The sequence below is a fragment of the Ochotona curzoniae genome, unplaced genomic scaffold (genome assembly GCF_017591425.1).
Source record: "Ochotona curzoniae isolate NIBS_2020 unplaced genomic scaffold, NIBS_Ocur_1.0 contig_2210, whole genome shotgun sequence".
Classification (NCBI taxonomy): Eukaryota; Metazoa; Chordata; class Mammalia; order Lagomorpha; family Ochotonidae; genus Ochotona; species Ochotona curzoniae.
In genome coordinates this window covers 54742894-54762556 of record NW_024465369.1, presented here as the reverse complement: position 1 = coordinate 54762556, position 19663 = coordinate 54742894, and the positions used below count along the sequence as shown (strand labels likewise).

At 51.2% G+C, this 19663-nt stretch overlaps 1 protein-coding gene across 3 annotated transcripts in view; it reads left to right on the top strand.

Moving 5' to 3' along the window:
• Positions 1–7716: 7716 nt before the first annotated feature.
• SATB2 (SATB homeobox 2) overlaps positions 7717–19663 on the top strand; it is a 173189-nt gene continuing 161242 nt past the window's right edge. Inside the window, exons 1-2 of one of the 3 annotated variants that reach the window (XM_040972159.1) lie at positions 7717–7791; positions 12025–12252. In XM_040972159.1, coding sequence (XP_040828093.1) covers positions 12084–12252 — 169 coding nt within the window. In that variant the 5' untranslated portion in view covers positions 7717–7791; positions 12025–12083. Of the gene's footprint in view, positions 7792–10045; positions 10800–12024; positions 12253–19663 lie in introns of those variants that run through there. The other 2 variants (XM_040972158.1, XM_040972160.1) reach the window with 2 other exon arrangements.

The window sequence follows — 19663 nt, the reverse complement described above, 5'->3', positions numbered from 1 at the left end:
TGGGCCCCACTACGGGTCACAGACCCCTTCGGGACCCACAGCTACACATTTGGTTGGTTCCCAAGAGGAATTAAAAAGAGCTCTTTTAGCCTGAAATAAAAGGAAACACTTGACCCACCCGCCCCCAGTCCCTGGATCCTGGCTGTGAGAGGCCGTCGGGTGTCCTCGGGGCTGGAGCTGCCCCTGCACACCTCGCTGGAGCATTCCCCTGGACAACTTCTCTGCCGACCGACCGGCCCTCCTTCGACCCTGTAGGCGCGTTCAGAACCTTCTTAAGGCCCGGAGTCCTTAAAAGGGGGCGGAGGGCGGGGAGAGGAGAGAGCGATGGCTGTTGTGGGCTCTCGGGTCTTCTGGAAAGCTACAGGGTCGATTTTGGAGGATACCACGGAGTTGGTGCAGTGTGGGCATTCCTGAAGGCGGCATCTCAGCGCTGCCAGGGGGACCTCCGCCAAGGTTGTGGCGGTTCAGGGAGGAGGCGAGACTCACGAAGACCTTGACCCTGACTGCCTCTCCTTTCCCAGGGCGGAAGACAGTCCGGGCGGGGGGAGGGGGGTCCTTCTGCGGATCAAGGGAAAGAGAAGCGAATGAGAGCTGGGAGCGTGTGAGCGGTGCAGCTGGGCTGCGGGGAGGGAAAAGCGGGAGCGCACACAGGAGCTAGCCTTCCCCCTTCCGCCCCCGCAAAGACCTCTCCTCCTCCCTCAGCTCTGGGCTTCTTGCGCTCATTCCTCCAAGTCAGCACATCTCTCTGAAAATCAAGTTTTGTATTCCGGTTGTCTGAGGGTTTTACGGATGACTTTTTTTTTTTTTTTTTTAAGCCGCCTAAGCTAGTTGAGGGATGGGAAGACTGCTGGATGTAGAACTTGGGAAAAGGAGATTTATCCTGCCACCCCAGCCCGCCCCACCTCTCCTTCCCTTCGCCAAACTTTAGGGTTAGGAGAAGAGAGAGACAAAGGCCTTAGGTTAGGGAGCGCTCTCGCAGGCAGGGAGGTGGATCTGCAGAGTCCAGCTCTAGGCTCCTTAGGCAGCCTCCTCCCAGAGCGCTCTGGGACGTACTGCCCTTCATTCCCCCCTTCCCTGACCGGGAGGGCCTCGGCCGGGCCAGAAAACCTGCTGTGAGGTCTCTGGGGGCTTGTGGGCCTGCCAGTCCAGCAAGAAACTAACCGCAGGACCAGTGAGCCCAGAGGAGACGGTCAACCAGCCTGTATCTTCAGTCCAGGCAGCCAGCGGGAGTCCCCACGTGTAAGATGTGATTTGATTTGACTTTTCAAATCAAAGTGCATTGACTGTGGCCCAAGGAGTTTACGGCACATAACTATCTTAATTAAACCTGCTGTAAACTGACAAATCACTTCTTGCTCTGCGTACAAGGCTTAGAGAGATGGTGGCATGGGGTCTGGCAGAAGCTAGGCTTGGGGGATGCTGTTTAAAAGAAAAAAAAATAGTGCATGTGAAGCAAAGGCAGAAAAGAGACCATGTGGCTGCGGTGACTTGAGAAAACAGATGAACTGAAACTAAAAAACAGGATAACAGGGAGGGAATGAGAGTCGTGGCAGTATCAAGAGTGATGGAACCTGGACAGGTACTGGACAGGCAGGGAGCTGGGGTGACCCCAGGTTGTCCGTGAGAGTCCCAGGTGCCACTGGTGGAGGTTCTGTCACCCTACCTGGCCCTACATTTTCTTTCCCATCTTTCCTGCAAGGTCCTGGGGCTCTGAAGACCCTTCCCAGGCATTCTCCCTGGACACTGCCAGCTTGCAGAATAAAGGAGTGGTTGTCATGTTTGCCTTGGCTACTTGTACTGCGATTCCTTGCTAGGAGCCAGAAGAAGACAACAGTTGGGGCAAGTGGTCATCACAGCATTCCAACTGGGAGCTGAAGCAAAGAAAAGTTATCTGGGAAAGCAGTAGCTGTGTAGATACACACACACACACACACACACACACACATCCCAGATCCAGTGGGTCTACTGCCAAGCACCAAGGAGGGTAGGGGATGCTGTTAAGAGGGAGGAAGGGTCACTTTGGAGTCCTCTGCCCCAAGGTAGGAGAGATTAGGGGGTGGCAGTGCTGGAAAGGGCGGGCACTTAGGTCTTTTTCCTCTTGGCATGTGCGAAGTGGGTAGGTCTGTTTCTGAACTACTCTGGGGCTGGCTGCACAGTTCACCTTGTAGAGGCAAACTTCAGCTGATTTTGGATCTACTTGTCTAAATCAGATCAACTAGGGGACACCTAAAGCCAAAATATTTCCTTGGCTAAAAGTGGGAAACACAAGGTTTTCATAGCTTGTCTGTGTGGGAGATGCGCGTGTCCGTGACCACAGGGGTGCCTTTGATGGGGGTGTGCCACTTTGAATCCCAGCTACCTTCCCATTAACTAGCCATCCTCTGATCTCAACAGTAATCTGATGCCGAGAACTCTTTATTTCGTTAGGCTGACATTCGCAGAAGCTTACTCGCAATAGTTAAAAATATTGTATTTTGTGAGACATGTAAGCCCAGGTGTGTTTCAATACATTGTTTTTTCTAACAAGTCCTTTTAACTAGGGTTCTCACTTCCATGCAGAAAAAATATATAAATACATGGATAGACATTGCTGTAATGGGAGAGAAATACACTTAGTTTTCGTTCTCGGAGAAATTCTTTAGGTACTACGAATTCCATGGACACGAACGTGTGGGCTGCCTGCAGTTGCTGTTTTAATGAAAGCTCTTTTATCTTTTTTTAATTGAACCATGGTTCTCAGGTGGGGAAAAAATTCTTTGTGATCAAGGACAAATTTTCCCAAAAATTGGACCATCAAAACAAAAACTTAGCATGTACCGTTCAGCATGAAAGTCCTTATGGAAAACAACAAAATCTCACCACAATCCATGAGCTAAAGTCAGAACGCATTGAATGTTAATTAAAATGCGAACCATTAAGGAAACACCACGGATTTCTGTCCCATCCAAAAAGAAAATCCTTAGGAATCCCTCCATCCCTCAAATATTACACTTGTTCTGTGAAGCTTGAGTTATTGTCAATGTGTTTCTTTCTTCTGAAACAACAACAGTTCACCTTTCAAAACTCTTCTCCCAGCGACACAATGATGATTGTTCTCCAGGCAAGGACTTTTGAAACAACTTTCACACATTCACACTCGCGCACCCCACAGAAAGGCAGACAGTCGTCGATTTGTGAAAATGGAAGGGGAGGGGGTTGGGGAGGGAGAGAGAGCAAGGGAGAAACAGGAGTTAGGAGCTTAGGTAACTAACAAACCCAATTACTAGGCTTTATTGATACTAAAAGGAAAAGTTCCCCTCATAAAATTTCTCTGAGCTTATTAGTTATTTAAATCAGCCCCGGGGCTGGACAAGCGACGCCGCAGGCACCTTCTGTCAGCTCCTGGAGGTGAACTGCCGAAGTACCGCCCTGACCTACCACCGCCCCGCGTTAGCTCCTGGGCGCCGGGGGCCAAGGCAGGCTCTGGGAGCAGAGGTGAGCCACTTGGCAGGGAGAACCGGCTTGGCACGCTGCGTGCCAGGCGGTCCGGCACTGCTTCGGGTGGGACTCGGGTGGTACTTGGCTGGCAGAAACCAACAGGTCACGGCCAAGAGTCAGGGTGTGGGCTGGGAGGCCAACCCGCCGCGGAGTGCCGAGCCTCGCAGGCGCTCTGCTGACCACCGGCCGGGCGTCCAGCATGCGTTCTGTTTTGTGCGGGCTGGGGAGTTGGTAATTGGGTGGGCAGCAGGTGAATTTGCGCCTGTCTGGTTTGTTGTCCCTTTTGATAGGGGACAGTCCTACAGTGTGTGTCAGAGAGAGAAGAGAGAGAGAGAGAGAGAGAGAGAGAGAGAGAGAGAGAGACGCTGGGGTGCGCGTGTGAAGCAAACAGTAGAATCGCTTTGAAATAAGCCCCAAGCTACTCCCAAGCAAAGTCCTCTAAGTCTGACCAGGGCCTTCCAAGTTCTGACGAGGCGCCAGGCCCCCGCCAGGTGATGTCCGGCTCGCCTTGGCCGCGGGGCCAGAGGGAAGGTGCTCAGGTGGGAAACAACTAAGCCACCTGGACCGGGGCCGGTGACGGGGGTGGGGCCTAGCCATGACGGACTGACGGGGTGTCCACGGGGCTTCGTGACACCGAGGGGACAGTGGAGGCGTCAGGCCGGGAAGCCTTCCAAATTCCCGACGATGGCCGATGGGTTTAGAACGCAGGGCCGCCCGGCCGGCCGCCCGGTCCTCGGTTCCAGTAAGCGGCCGAGACCACAGGCAGGCACTCTCAGCAAGTTTTCTCGCCTGTTCGTGGAACGTGATTCATCCAAGACGAGCGCAAAGGCGCGATGCTCTCGGGAACTCGCTCCACCGTGGGCCGCCTGGGACCCAGCCTCTGGAACTCACTGTCCCATCCAGAGGTGGGCGCCAACTTGGCGAAGCTGGCCCGTCTGGAGTTTAGGGTGCAGATTTTGGGGGGGGGCGTGGTCTGGACTTTCCAGGTGCACCTCTCATTCTGGGGTGTGTGTGCGTGTGGTGGAGGGTAGTGGTGGTGGTGGTGGAGGAACTGCGGGCGCCGGTGTGGAGCGCACGCTCGAGAGTTTTGGTGCAGAGGGCCGCTGCGGGACCTGGAGCGGGGGACCTGCCCGTGTCCCCGGTCGCATCCCGGGCCCCGGGACGCGCGGCGATGCGGAAGGGGATGGCTCGGGGGATGGCTCGGGGGATGCAGAGCCGGCGCCGCAGGTTTCGGCCGAGGCCCACGCGGTGGCGCTGTCGGGGAGAGGTCGCCTCGGTCGCGGCCGGGACCCGGGCGGTGACGGGGCTCCAGCTTGGCGCGCGACCCCGCCGACCCGCAGAGGCCTGAGGAGTTTTCCATCTCCACCCTAGGTCCCCTGTGCCTCGGCCTTCGCGCCGCGCGCTTCCCGAAGGAAAAGGCAGCGGGTCGAGGGCGCGATTGCCGGTCCTAACTCCTGAAGCCCCGGGGCGGGAGCGGGGAGACCAAGCAGCGGCGTCTCCCCCGGGCTATGCCTTTTCTTTCCCACTTGGCCTTGTTCCTCCCGTCGTGCTCTAGTAACAAATCAGACTGGCGGAGCCTTCCCTCCTCCCGCGGCGGCGGCTACAGGAGGTCCACCTAGAACTCCCTGGGCTCTTGAACAAGGATGCCCGCCCCGGGAACTCCGGGGGACGCTGCCCGAGCCTCTCGGCTAGCGCTCACGGTCCGTAGGCCCTCGGCCATGCGGGGGCCGGCTACCCGCATCTCCCACCACGACTGTCCCAGCTGTGAAACCTGTCGGCTCACTTTCCTCCCCCCGGCGGGCGGTGCGCAGCCCCCATCCCAGTGCAGGAAGCTCAGGACCCACCTTTGCGCCTCCCTCTCCACCCACTAGGCCTCCACACTGGCGCGGTTTCCCAGAACCTCGACCTCCCACCCCGACCTCTCCGGTGCCCGCCTAGCGCCGACCGCTCGCCCACCACCCTTCTCGTAGGGGCACGCTCGGTGGGCGGAAGGGAGGAGGCAGGTCCCGCTGTCCTGGTCCCGGGCGGCCCGACGGTTTCCCTGCCGCTCCGCCCCTGCCAGGCCCTCAAGCCGCCAGAGGAGCCAGCAGTAATTTATCTTTGCCTGGCGCGGGTTGGGATTTGTCCGGCTGTGATGCCAACCAGGAAGGCGTGCAGATAACGAAGTAAGTGCCCCCTCCCGCCCCCATGCGCCTTGCCCCTTCGTGCTGGTCAGTCCCCCAGATGCCCAGCAGCGGACTGGGGAAGAGCTGGAGCCCACCCTGCTCGTCCCATCCTTCCAGGCATAGCCCCTACGGGCAGAAAGGTCTTGGCCCAGGCCCCCTGCCCTCCTGGCACAGCTGGTTTCCAGCCCGAGAGCCACTCCGCTGTGCTGTTGGTGAAAGTGTGTGTTGCCCAACTCTCCACCGACAGCCAGCTGCAGAAACTGGCTTCAGATCTGGCGTGGGCTACTGTTGCTTCTTCTTTTTTCTTTCTTTTCTTTTTCTTTCTCTTTTTTTTTTTTTTTTTTTAAAGAATTTCTCCTCTCCTGCCTTCCTCCTACCCTGCAGCGGGGCAAACTGTGGGGGACGAGGGAGGCAGGCCCAGTTCGGGGTTTGGTTCTCAGCAGCCGTCGAAGGCCTGGGCGCGGGCAGTTCGCAGAGTTCTCCCCCATCCCCGGCCCGGCACGAGCGGCTGGAGTTCCCAAGCAGGCAGCAGAAGCCCGAGGCCTCCGGGCCTGCGCGGCCGAGACTCCCAGTCTGCGTGGGGGAGCCTGGGCGCGGAGGGCGGCCCGGCGGGGGACAGGGTGCCCCGCACCCCGCACCTTTGGCCAGGGCGCTCAGGCAAAGGCTGACCCGCACAGCGAAAACCTTGGTGTCCGCAAAGAGAAAATCCAAAAACGGGATCGTTCAAACGTTTGGGCCCTAGGAGTAAAAGAAAGACCTGACTAGACAGAGGGAGAAAGGGGACGAAGGGGGAAAGAGGAAAAGCTAGGCATTACATAGAGCCGTTGGTTTGGAAAATAATACATCTCAGCGTGATCCTGAAAGGCAGGCGACCTTTGACGAAGTGGCAATGTTGATTATAATAATCATAATCGAATTGAGACTGGGAGAAGGAAAGTCTGAGCAGATTTTCCTACTAAAAAATCAATGAGAAGCAAACCGAGGGACCTAAACGTCCCTCATCTATGAACTGTTAGGAGAACAACAACAACAACAAACCCAGTTTTCTCCAAACGGGCAAAAATTACGTACAGTTTTGGGTCAGATTATCAAAAAAGAGTAATGTAATTAAACCAACCTTGGAGTGCGATTTTGTTTCAAAAAATGTTTGGAAATAAACCACGTGAGGCATACAAAACGAAACCAAACAAAAAAATCTTGATTCATCATCAAATTTATTTATTTACTGTTTGAAAATGTAAGAAATCCTAGGGAAAGATTTGTAAAAAGGCTATTTAAAATATCTCTTGTTGTAGAAATTAAACCTGCTGGAAATAATTGCTGACTTCAGTTGAAATAAGGTCAATACAAAAATTGTGCATTAAAAAGCATAAGTAATTTGAAACAGAGAAGGCTTTTAAAGGGGCCAAAACTAAGGGGTGGGGGGGGGGGAGGAATCCCACAGCAGGCATCAGACGCACAACTTGCTAGAGTTCCCCCTTTTTTTAAATCGAAGAAATTTGTAAGATGTATTACCACACAGGAATGTACACATTTTCAAAGTACGTGTTTGCTAATGTCACCGTCTTTGACATTTCCCTGTCTGCTCCCTGCGATTTGAACCGTTTTTAGACTTTTTTCTTTTGCCCCAAGTGGGAGATGAGATGAAAAGCCATGAGTTTAAAAAGGTGTAGACTACAAAAACAAACTAAGCCACAATGTACTTTTAATTGTGCTTAATTGTATCCTTTATTTAAATATCCCCTTCCTAAGGGGTTTACTAATTTAGAATCAATAGTTCCCTTCAAAACATAATAAAATATTTACACTTTATAAAATATTAACTGATTAACAATGCGGCCGTGTTGTTTATGAGAGCGCGCAGCTTTAGTCCCCTATTCTTGCTGTTGACACAAGCCGGGGGCAGGTTAGCCAAATGCACGTGAAAAGCTCGCTGGTGGTGTGGATCAAATAGCTCATTAATGACAGGACGGGTCGCTCCAGCCATTCGCATCATCTGATATAATAATAGTGACGAATCACACAGGAACGAGCCTGGCTAAACCATTTGCATGTTTTTTCTTTTTCTTTCCAGAAGTCCTGACGTCCTAATATCAGCAATTCTAAGTTCTGGGACATTGATCCGGGAGAGTCCGCAGTTAAGACCAAGGTAAGGAAGGGAAGAGTAACCTTAACGTAGCAGCGAGAAAGGCGCCTCCGCTCTTTCTAGAACGCGGCTCAGGCTGGCAGGGGTAGTTTTTTTCTTCAACATCCCCTTTACAAATTAAAAAAAAAAAAAAAAAGTTTGTCGATCAAACTTACAGTTTGTTTCTTTGCTGCCAAAACCTTTTAACTACCACCACGTGCTGAGGACTCAGCCACTGCTCTCCCCGACTTGGCATTTGTGCATTTTCTCGGACCCGTCCGACTGGGGCGGAGGCGGGTGGCGGGGGGCGCGGGGGAGGACAGGTTAGGGGGGAGACACAGCAGGAAGGCGCTGTGCGACCCCCGGGCTGCACCGCGGCCCGGCCGCCCAGCTTTCCCGTGCAGGCGGCGTTCCCGCCGGACTCCCGCCTCCCGGGTCGCCGCGGGCTCCCTGGGCCCCGGGTGGGCGGCGCCGGGGTGCGGGGTCCGCCGGGATCCGGGGTGCCCGGAGTTAGGCCGGGGGCAGGTGTTCCTTTCTGGGACCCCCACCCCCTTTTCTTCCAGAGGCTCTGGAGGCCCCGCAGGCGACGTGAACACAAGTCCACGGAGTGGGGCGAGGCCGGCGGACAGCGGCCTACGCCCGGGCGCGATCCCGGGACGCGGCTTTCAGCTGCTCCTGGCCCGGGGCCGGCTTTTCCAGAATTGCCCGGGAGCGCGTTTCCCGAAATCGCACTTGGTTTGGCCCTCTGGCGCCGCCGTACAGGGAAGGCTTCTTAAGGGGGACCGGAGGCTTAGGCTGTGAGCTGCAGCGGGGCGTCCTCGGGGTCCAGGGGATCCGGAGGGAGAGCCGCGCTGCGCGGGGGGCGTCCGCAGGCGCCGCGAGTCGGGGCGCGCGTGGCCTTCTCGGGCCTGCAGGCCGGCGTGGAGGGGGGGCGAGGGACACGCGTCCACGTGTTCCCGCTCCAGGTCCGGGCGAGCGTCCGCAGACGCCGCGGGCGACTCGTGGGGGCCGCGGCCCCTGCCCACGTGCTTTCCCTTAAGGAGGCGCCGCTCCCGGGTGGGAGCGCGGGGGAGCGCAGCGCGGCCGCCGGGGCCGGGCCCGCCGGGCGGGGGCCCGCGCTACCTTAAAGCAGCCCCGGCGGCCGGAGCCCCGGCGGCGGACGGCCGCGGCCGCGCGAGTCGCCAAAAGTTTGGTGTGTCGGGGACGCTCCGGCGGGGCCGGCTGGGGACGCGCCCGCGCCGCCGCCCCCGTGGACATGGAGGCCGGGTCCCCGCGCTCCGGCTGGACCCGTGCGCCCCGGCCCTCGCTCGGGACTCCCGCAGCCCGGCTGCTCCCCTCGCCCCACGGCCTCCGAGGCGGCCCGAGCTCGGCATCCCCCGCCGCCGCGCTGCCGTCCGGGCTTGCCCCGGTCCCTGCCGCTGCCCACGGGCTCGGCGCCTCCGGGGCGACCCACCCACCCCCAGCCCCGGGCCATTGTTCCGACCCCGCCGGCTCCGACACGGGCTCGGCCCGCCCCGCACCCGCGGCTGCCCGCGCCGGGCGAGCCTCCCAGGCCCCGGGAAAAGTTGCTCCCGGGAGAGGCGGAGGCGGGGGGTGGTGGGCGGAGGCGGCGGGTGGGGGCTGGGGGGAGGCGGTCGCCCTCCTATCTCCAAAGTCGAAAGTACTTGGCGTGGTGAGCGCGGAGCCCCCCGCACAGGCTGCTGCTGCCGCCGCCGCCGCGGCAGCCTGCGCCTCCCCGGAGACGCGGCACCCGGCGCCCGCCTGGTCGCCACCCGCCTCCGCGCAGGGACCAGTGCGCCCAGGGGTAGGGCGAGGCGGCCGCGCCCTGGACCCGCCACCAGGAGGAGGACCGGAGCTGGCCCCGGCGCCGCCCGCGCGCTCCCACCCGCGCCGGCCGCCTCGCGCCGCGCTCCGTGCCCCTGCCCCGCGCTCCGCCGCCGCCCCGCGCGCTCGGTCCTCGCCACCCGCTCCCGCCGCCGATTCTCTTCCCCTGCCTCCCGCTCCCGGATCGCCGCTTCCCCTCCCGCCGCGCCGGTCCCTCTGCCTTCGTCCGCAGCCCCGCCGCCGCCGTAGGGTCGCCGCGCTCGCAGCGATTGATTGATTGATGTTTAATTTCCTGCCAGGCGGGGCTCCCCCTCCCCCCCGCAACCTCCCCAGCCCTCCTCCCCGCCCCCCACTCCCCTCCTTCCCTGCGGTGGACCAGTCTGGCTTGGGCTTAGATCCGTTCCCCCCATTCCCATCCCGAAATAACCCAGAGACTTCCCCTACCCCCACCCCCAAATTATTATTTTGAAGGCGCTAGATCTGGGGACGGGGAGGGGGAGGGGGAGGGGGGGGAGAAATCGGAAACCGAGGACAACCCAAAAGGACTCACTTTGCCTGATGACTCAACGCAACTAATAATCATCTCCCTCTCAGAGTCTCTCTGCGGCTTGTCAGTGAGTCCGGCTCTGGCTGCTGGCAGCGGCGGCCGCGAGGGGAGAGGCTGGAGGTGACAGCTTGGGCGGCCGGCACGCTTCCTCCGGCGCGCGGCCCCGGGTCCCCCCGCGTCTGCTCGGCTCCGGGTGGCACCGGCCCCGCGGCTCCAGCCGCGCCTCCTGGCGAGTCAGAGGCCCTGGAGCCGGCAGCCACCGCCGCCGCCGCCGGCCGGTCCTCAGCCCTTTCTCTCCAGCACGGGTCTCCTTCCCGAAGGTGTGAAAAGGCTCTTTCAGCCTCCTTCCCCCTCCACGTCCCCTCCCCCGCTCCCTTGGTGCCCCTTCGGAGGAGCCCTCCTTTCCCTCTCCTCCTCCTCCTCCCCCTCCCCCGCCCCCCATCATCATCATAACAAGCATCTCCGCACGAGAGGAAGACACCCTGACCCAGGACCTTAAACGTTAGGACCTGGGGAGGCGGAGAGGGGCCGCAGGGAAGAGAAAAGGAAGACTTAGGGGAGCCTGCACAGCCCAGCACCAGAAACTTTTCCATCCTGGATTCTCTACTTTTGCTCCATGGACAGAGCCCCAGCCAGCCAAGTTTCAGGCAGACCGTGAGCAGTAAGTACACAGGGCGAGGGTTCCCGCACCACGCTTGCCTGTCCGGGGAAGCCCACTCCCCCTCGCCCACCTCCCACTCCTGGGGCTAGGGAGTGTCCCCCGCGGGACAGCCAGGCGCACCGTGCGGGGGCCGACCTCGCCCGCGGCCCTCCGACGCCCTCCCGCCATCCTCGCTCTCCCCCCGGCCACCCCCACCTTGTCTCCTGGGCGCGGGGCGGCGCGGCTCCTTCGGCGGCGGGAGCGCCCGCTAGGACTCGGCGCACGGCGGGTGCGGCGCTCCTGCCTCCCGCGGGTAGCGGTGACAATGCGAGCGCCGCTTCCTCAGGTGTCTCCCCTCCTTCTGCGGTGCCACCCCCTCCTTCCTCCAAATTCAGGGGTGGCCGAGACCCGCGACTGCTTTGCAGAGCGCGATGCCAACCTGGAGACAAACTTTGCAAAGCAATTCTAAACTGGGGAGGTCGTGCGTGGGGCCGGGTGCTCGGTGGCCAAGTTGTTTGTGCACCTAAGAATGTAGATACTTTTTTGCTTTTGAGTCTTTTTTTTTTTTTAACCGAGGACCTTTAAAAAGGCCCGCGGATCAGATGGAGATAAGGACGCTGGCAGGTGCTAACGACCGTAGCTCCTGCCCTAGTGTCGGACCTTACTCCGGGGGTGGTAATGCCTCGGAGTGGTTTCCGACGAGTCTTAATGTAGAAGGAGAATCAGTTTTAACGCCAAGTGTGCTTGTCTCAGGACTTGCCCCTGGGTAGAGGTAAAAAGCCGGGATCTGGGGGTCCTCTTCCTCTTCGGCCTTTGGCTCCAGCCTAGCCACTCTGGGCGCATTTGTCAGGTGACTAATTCGGTGACCCACAGACTTATGCACACAAACGCTCCCGGAGTGAATCTGTCTGTGACGTTCACTTCCACAACCCTGACCTCCTCTCGGGACAGCGAGGCTGGTGCATCCCCGGAAGGGTTTCTGCTTCTCCTAATGAATGGGCAAACCTGCACGCTGGCTCTGGCCGCGTCCGAGTATGCGCCTCGGTACCCCGAGCTCTGGGCTCCCAGCGGCGCGGCCTTGAGGTGTAGATCTGCTCCCAGGCTTGGGCCCCTCGGGTAGCGTGGGAGGAAGTTTGCGTGGCTGTGGTGCCGCGCTCTGCCACTGGCCTGAACGTCTATCACGTGTGTGAGCGGTTTTCCCTCTTTTTTTTTCCCTCCCCCTTCCCTCCCCCCGCCCCCTCCCTAGGTCCCTGCGCGTTTTATTGCGACCTGCCGGTGGGAACTTTGTCTCCGAGTCGGAGCAGCATGGAGCGGCGGAGCGAAAGCCCGTGTCTGCGGGACAGCCCCGACCGGCGGAGCGGCAGCCCCGACGTCAAGGGGCCTCCCCCGGTGAAGGTGGCCCGGCTGGAGCAGAACGGCAGCCCCATGGGAGCCCGCGGGAGGCCCAACGGCGCCGTGGCCAAGGCCGTGGGAGGTAACAGCCCAGAGCTGGGAGGCGCGCGCAGCCCGCGGCCCAGTGATAATGGTCCGGGTGTCAGGGTTCAGGTTGATTAGGTGCTGTCTCGGTGTAGGATTACAGGAAGTCAACTCCAGGTTGCCAAATAATGCTCTAGTCGCCTCTCATCTGCAACTGGTAGCTTCATCTTGAGTTGAAACAAGAAAGTGGTTTACCCAGAGGGTGGCATTTTTTGGGCACTTTGCCACTGTGTGCTGAGGTGTTGGCAGGTTTATGTCACAGCCAGCTAACTGTTTCTAGATTTTCCTAGAGAGCTTTTTAGTGCTTTAACTCTTTTGCCTTGCCTTAGAGTGTCGGCTGTGGGGATGAAGTTTAGGCACTCTGGTTTGTGTGGAGTAGTGCTTCCTGCGCACCCCAGAGCTGGAACAAGAGGCTTGGCTTGACTCTGCTGTTAGGACGGTGCTCCCAGGCAAATGAGTGACAACTGCGAATATTTCCTGTAATATCTCAAAGTGGGAAATAAGGAATCCTCAGGAATCTAAGAGGCACTTAGAAAATAGCCGCTGCTCTTGTCTATGAGTTTGTGCATGCGTTTGTGACCTTGTTGGGAATCACAGGACAGTAGGTTAAAATAAAATTCAAGGCAGCAGAGCCTGCTGACTACATGCTGTATCCATTCCTAAGAATTTTTGTTTTGTTTTGCTTTTGCTACTGCAGCTACTTCCTTTTTCAGTGATTAGAAAAAGGAGTCTTCTTTTTAAAAAGATAGAAAGTTAAACATTAAATTATGTGGAAGTTTGTTTGCATGCTATTTACTTAAATGTCTTATATTTAAGTGCACAAGTCTACAGTTTTTTTGTTTTTTTGTTTTTTTTGGTGTGTTTGGGGGTAAATCAGAAGGTTTTTTTTTCTGACCTTAAGGCATTTCTCCCTCCGTTTTCTAACAGTAGCTTATTTAGTAGAATTCTTCATGTTGACCTGTCTGAAAGGCATAAAGCCCTGGCAAAACTTAGTGATAAGTTTCTCTCCCCATATTTCAAGTGTCTGTGTGTTTTTAAATACCAAACTGCAAATGGCCACCTCCTTTTAAAAAAGTTAAAAACAAGCATTTTACAAGATGACACGTCTTTGCTTTTACTTATTTTGCCTCCTCTGTTTCTTCCTGGTGCTGGTTATGATAAACTTTCTGAAAAGTTTCCCCTTCCCAACTTTCAAAGTTTTAAACATTAGATTTGGCCATAGATGGTACAGGCTGGTATCTGTCTGTTTGAAGACTGGAAAATAGAATTAATGAAGCAAAAGGAAACTGGATAGTAATGTGACCTGCTTTTCAAGAGTAGGGCTTTTTAATACCCTGTGACTGGAGCCATTACTGGGACTTCCCAATTGATGATGCATGTAAGAAGGAAAAATATGTCATGAATATGTTGAATCCACATGTGAGATAAGTATTGCTGAGGTCTGATTGAAACATCATTGAAAATCCTTGGAGACAGCGTTCTTAAAATGGCCTTATGAGCAAAGAAAAACTTGGACTAAAAATTCAGTCTCTTTCCAAAGACTTAATATAATTCACTAAATGGAAAGAAACCTCTAAGTATTTTAGAATGTAATTATTGACAAGTGTGTATCCCTTGAAGAAAGTGGCTTTTGTTTTCATCGGTATCAGGTGAAACCATGAAAGGAAATGCCTCTTTCTGTTGAGTAGGGATACCTGTAGTGTTAGCTAGTGGGTTGCCTTTCAGAAACTGGAATTCATAGGTGACCACTTCATATCAGTCGGTTACAGACAACCTGTATCCATGAAGAATAATGGCTTCGTTTCAGCAGCCTGCCTTAGTTACTTGCTTGGAGGTTTTAGTCATATCAAAGATCTCTTTAGCTGTTTTCCAAACAGAAAATAAAGATGGCATTTTCATATGTACCATTTGTGATACTTAATAGTATAAGTGGATAAAACAGTTTGTATGTGTGGATTTTTCATGGTTGTTTCCTGAAAAGGATAATTTGGAGAACTTCACAATACTTAGAATATAAAATTTTGATAGGCAAAATTTTGTTATTGAATGTTAGTGATTATTTTGTGGGTTTAAGTTTATATGGCTTCCAAATGTTCATGTTAATAATTCAATTTCTAACTTTTAATCATATATATATGGGTGTGTATAGGAGCAAAGCCAAACCCCCTTAGAAGTACATTCTAAATTAAAAAAATAAAAGGCCAAAAAATATATTTCTAGTTAGAGACACTTTATAATTGAAAAATTATTTTTTGTGGATCATAGGATAAATATATAATATGTTATATTTTCCACCTCTATGAATCCCTTTATTTATATTTTGTTTTGTAAAGTAATATAATAAGCATAAGTAACTACAAAGATACTTATAGCTCCACACCATTTATTACCATTTTTGGACATATTACAGTCCTGTTAATGCTGTAAAGATTGGTGTGATAAAATAAGTGTGTTTGCAAATATAATTTAAAATTTGGGACTGTATATTTGTCAGTCTTTAGTGTTTCTTTTTCTTGAAAGCTGTCCACCCAGGAATAGGGGAAATCATTAAGTGAACTGTTGGCCCAATAAAATAGCGATTGATCTTGCTACTTTTGATAAGCAGTGAGGCAAATAAATGTTTCTGAATGCATTGATTGCAATAGTAAATTCTGCTGTGGTTACTCTTTTTTTTTTTTTTTTGCGGAGAGGGACTTTGTGCGTGTGTGTGAAGTGAGAACTTCGTATTCATAAAAGGAGGGCATTAATTTAGTGTCTGGATTTAACTTGGGAGGTTGTAGACACACTACCGCTGTTTTCATGGTTGTGTTTTAATAGGGGACTTAAAAGTTAGTACATTGTTTACAATGTGATTAGCTTTAGAAGATTCTCGTTGGAAACAAGATCAGTTTTGCTCTCTTTCTAACACTTTCTAGGATGTTTTCGCTTGTCCTCAAGCACTGTTATAAAGCCTGTGTGTAATAAAATAAAAGTGCTCAGATGTATATGACAGTCAGCTTTTATGGAAAGTCCTCAGGAAGAAAAAAATAAGGCTAATATCTCTTTAAAAAACATATGAAGGCAGGCTGGGAGAGAGTTTAGAGCAAGCAAGAGCACGGTGGTGTTGACAGCTTTATATCCCTGCTGGGTAACATTCACTTACTAGAATTGGCGTTCCCCTCTCAGCCAGTAATTCACTCCATAAGTATTTCGAAAAAGGATGATTAATGGTGGGGAAATTTATATTGTGAAATTGTTGATTAAAACTTACAGATCTATAGGACGACTTCGAAAAAGAAGAGACTATACAGACTTTCAAACACCAGAGTCAGATGACCCTCTTCCACCACCCTCAGCACAGGCTGTAAGGCGTGCTCTAGCAATGCAACCTGCAGCATAAAATGAAAGTTCTGCCAGCCAGGGTGTCCTGTCCCCACCCCCCCGCCTGCTGCAAGGTGTGGGCCAGTGGTGCTTTCATGACAATAAATTACTGTGTTTCGTTCATTGTTAACACAGGCATTTTCGCTTTTTACTGTTTGGCGCACAGAAGAGCTTTCAGACAGCTTTATTTAAGCTGAATGAACAGCACTTCAGTATACCAGATGGTGTATTTGCTGATAGGAGGCATTAAACATCAGAAATCTTTCTTAGATTTTTCATTTTCCTATGATTTTTAGGTATGACCTTTTTGGTGTTAAATGTTCTAGATTTTATGGAAAAAAATGTTTAAAGCTTGGGAATATCTTTTAGAAGACACAGAAAGATTTCAGAAAGTTTATGGAAAATACGGCTTATAAAAAACTGGTGTGATTTTCGTAAAATTTGTGTACCACAATAAACTTATCTTTAAATTCCATCCTCACAAACTCTTTGCAGTATTCTTCAGTTACTAGTTTTAGAAAAAAATGTTTCTTATTCCTCAAATCACTTATTTGTAAAAATAATCATTTAATTTTATTAAGAAACTGTCCACTGAAATGGTCTTATAACCAGCCCATCCAAAGTAGATCTGTCCTGCTTGCTACAGGGCAGTCCTTTCAAGAACATAACTGTCCTTTTTGCAAGGAGGGGAAAAGCCATTATGCGATCCTCACTGTTGTATTCAAATAGGGAGGCAAAAGTGAGCAGGGTTGTTGGAGGCAGGACCTCATTCAGGGCTGAATATTGTCTAGAACAACGGCTAGTTAAATTGTGTACATGTGGGACATTTCCCTGCAAATTAAGAGGAGGAGAAACGCAGGCCAGGTAGGCGAGTTGCCTTCATTCTCTGGAGTAGAGACATTGGTCTTTTTGGAAGGAGTGCAGCTATGAAAGATATTTGTGTACTGAAATGCACAGAGTGAATAGAAATGTGGAAATGCAACTTCTCAAGCTGAGGGAGGAAAAGAAATGAAGAAAGGGTCATGTCCAAGGATGAGGACTGTGGTGCTTCTAAGAAGGACTTAGAGAAATCCTGTTGGGAGGAAAGAATGTATTTCCCTTTCCTGTCCATATTTTCTTTTCACAAGGTTTGAAGATGTTTTAAATAGAGTGAACTTTGGCTTTGGGGTCATCCAACAATTTAGCGTGTCCTCTGTAGTTTTGCTGAGGTAGAAAAATAGCCCTTCTCTAAAGTGTTTTTAGTCCTTGGTCTGTTATTAAAATAAAGATATACTTGGTTTAAAAAAATATATGCAATGGAACATACACATTAAACAGAACATAGGGTATCCGCCCCTCAGAGTCCTGAGCGTAATTTGATGTTTCAAGTAATTTTGGAAGCCTTATGTTCCATCAACAGAAACCCCACTGACCATTACATATTCAGGATCATGTGCAGTGAAATGCAAGTGTGTGTGTGTTGGAATGACAGAGATGTCCCTTAAGGCAGCTGCTTTTTAACCCCTGAAGAAAATAAGCAGTATCATCCCTTCTGTAGGGACTGGGACTTTCTGCGCTATTATGTCAATTCTTCGTTTCCCCCCCCCCCCTTCTTTTTGCTTGGAATATTTTTTTTCCATGTACCCCTATTGGCAAGGAAATTGGACTAATTTATTAGCTAGCTAAGAATTTGAGTTTGAGTCATTTGAAGAACAGAGAAATCAGCAAGGCTGTGGTGATTATTTTGTATAGCTGGCAAGGTGTAAAGCGGTGACATTTGTTGATTCTGCTTTATTCCTGTCTATAAAAAATTCGGTATAGCACAGTTTATATTTAAAAGACATGTTAAATTACAGGGCTAGATGTGATTTTTTTGTGGTCACACCTATTTTTCAGAATTTTTAACATTTCTTTTGAGATAAAATTGACAAATTTCACCACTCAAAAAGTTTCTTTAATGATCTCACATTAGATATTTAAAATATGTACAGAGTTTGTTTTATTTCAAGAAGCCAAATTTCATTCTCTTTAGCACGCATGTAAATCAATAAAGATTCTTTTATGTTCTCTTATTTAATAAGCAGCTTTTTTTAAAGCCCAAGTAACTGATATGCGATAGCATCATGATTTTTGCAATGTTCTTTACGTGAATGCTGAGATACAATGGCATTTTGGAACATACTTAAAGACAGAGCATTTGACAAAAGTTGTATGTTTAACAGTTTGTCAGTGAAAAGTGACAAGTGGGAAATGACAAATGAAATGTTGGCATCATCACTCTTTATTTTGATAAAAATGTCTCAATTTGCAGTGATATAGTACTGTTTCATATTATTTCATGAGTTGTGTGAGATGCATAAGGGGAATTTAGATTTTGTGAACGGAAAATTAGCAGCTCAAACTCTCTGTTCAGAAGCTTTGGCAGCAAGTCCTCCTTCCCCACCCCTACTCCCCAAGAATAAGAACAGCAGTGAAACGTTGGATCTAACCCATACATGTTAGCTCATTAATTTTTTTTTTTTTGGACAAAAAAGTAAAGAGCTGAAAATGGTTTCAAGTAGGAGACCTTTATGCTAAGCTCAAAAAATGAAGAAGGGAGTTTGCCTTTTGGTTTCCATTCTTTCCTTTATAGCAGTTTGGAAGTGAGTGATGCCCGTGTGGTGACTGAGCCTGCCTGGGTCCTTCCCCAGACAGTTACCCCTGGCTCTGCAGCACTGACAGGGCCACGAAGGAGAGGTGTGAAGCTCTTGTTTTCAGAGTGCAGGTTTTGAAAATGCCTGTGTTTGAAAAAAAAAAAAAAAGGATTGTTATATACAAAGGGCTTATCATGCTACTGCTTGAAGGTAATGTGACGGATATTCCAGTATGTAAGTAGACACCCCGAGTGGAAATGAGGTGTGGTTAAAACAAAAGCCAGTGGAGGATTTATATTAAAAAAAATAATTAAAAAAAACCCACCATAGTTGTTAGCTCTATTGCAAGAGACCAGCTATTGCTCTTCTTCTTTTACATAGAAGTAAGCCCTGTAAGCATGGAATGCTGGAATGGTTTTGTAAAAAAATGTTCCATGGTAGAGTTTTCAAAATCATGAAACTCTTATCAGCATATGCATTCCTTAATTAACAGAATTGTTTTCTGGTTTAATAGTAGGTGATTTAAAAATTGTGCCGAACTAGTGTAATTAAATGGCACTGAAAGGTTGCCTTGGAAATTGCCTTCTATGACTTCGTGTCTTTTGCTTCTCTTTTGCAAAGTTTTACTTAGTCTAGGTGTTTTTGAAAAAGGACTAGGTGAAGGAACACACACACAGTAAATGCGCCTTAGATACATAATTATGGCAGTTGAGTTTATAATGTGTCCTTTTGTCCCCCCTCTTGATTGATGCCTGTCCCTTTAAAATGTTAAAAAAAAAAGTAGATGTTTTAGTTCCCAGTTTGATAAATGCCTAAATTGTAGCAAATGTATTAATAGACATTTTACGAATTTCATCCTTGTCATAAAATTCTCACTGAACTGTATCAGCCTAATGGCAAGCATATTCTTTATCTGTGGTTATGACACGTTAGGATAATAAAACCCTTTGGGCAAGTACATTTTAGTTTGAGTTGCTCCTGCTACTGTTAGGTGCCAGTGTATTAGGCAGATTCAGTTTGCTCTTGGTTAGTTTTATCACTGGGACGCGCTCACTGTTGGTTACTAAACTGTAGCACAGCCTCAAAACAAAGATGAAAAAACCAAGGGAGAGCACTGGCAACTCTTACTCATCAAAACAGGGGACCCGTTTCACACCAGGAGAGCTGCTTGGTGCCCACTGATGACTGCACACCTCCTCAAGTGTGCACAGCTGTCCAGTGTCTGTCTTTGTTTCCTTGAAGACTTGCACAGGTGTGTGCGTGTGTGTGCGTGCGTGTGTGTGTGTGTGGAGGGGCAGATAATAGACGCCAGTGTGTTTTTCAAAGCACTTAGAACCTACAGAGGTGAACTGAGACATTTTTCCATAGAAACAATGTAAATCTCATCATATTTAACACTGATACATTTTTCTTACTTTCAAAGATATTTCTTTGTAT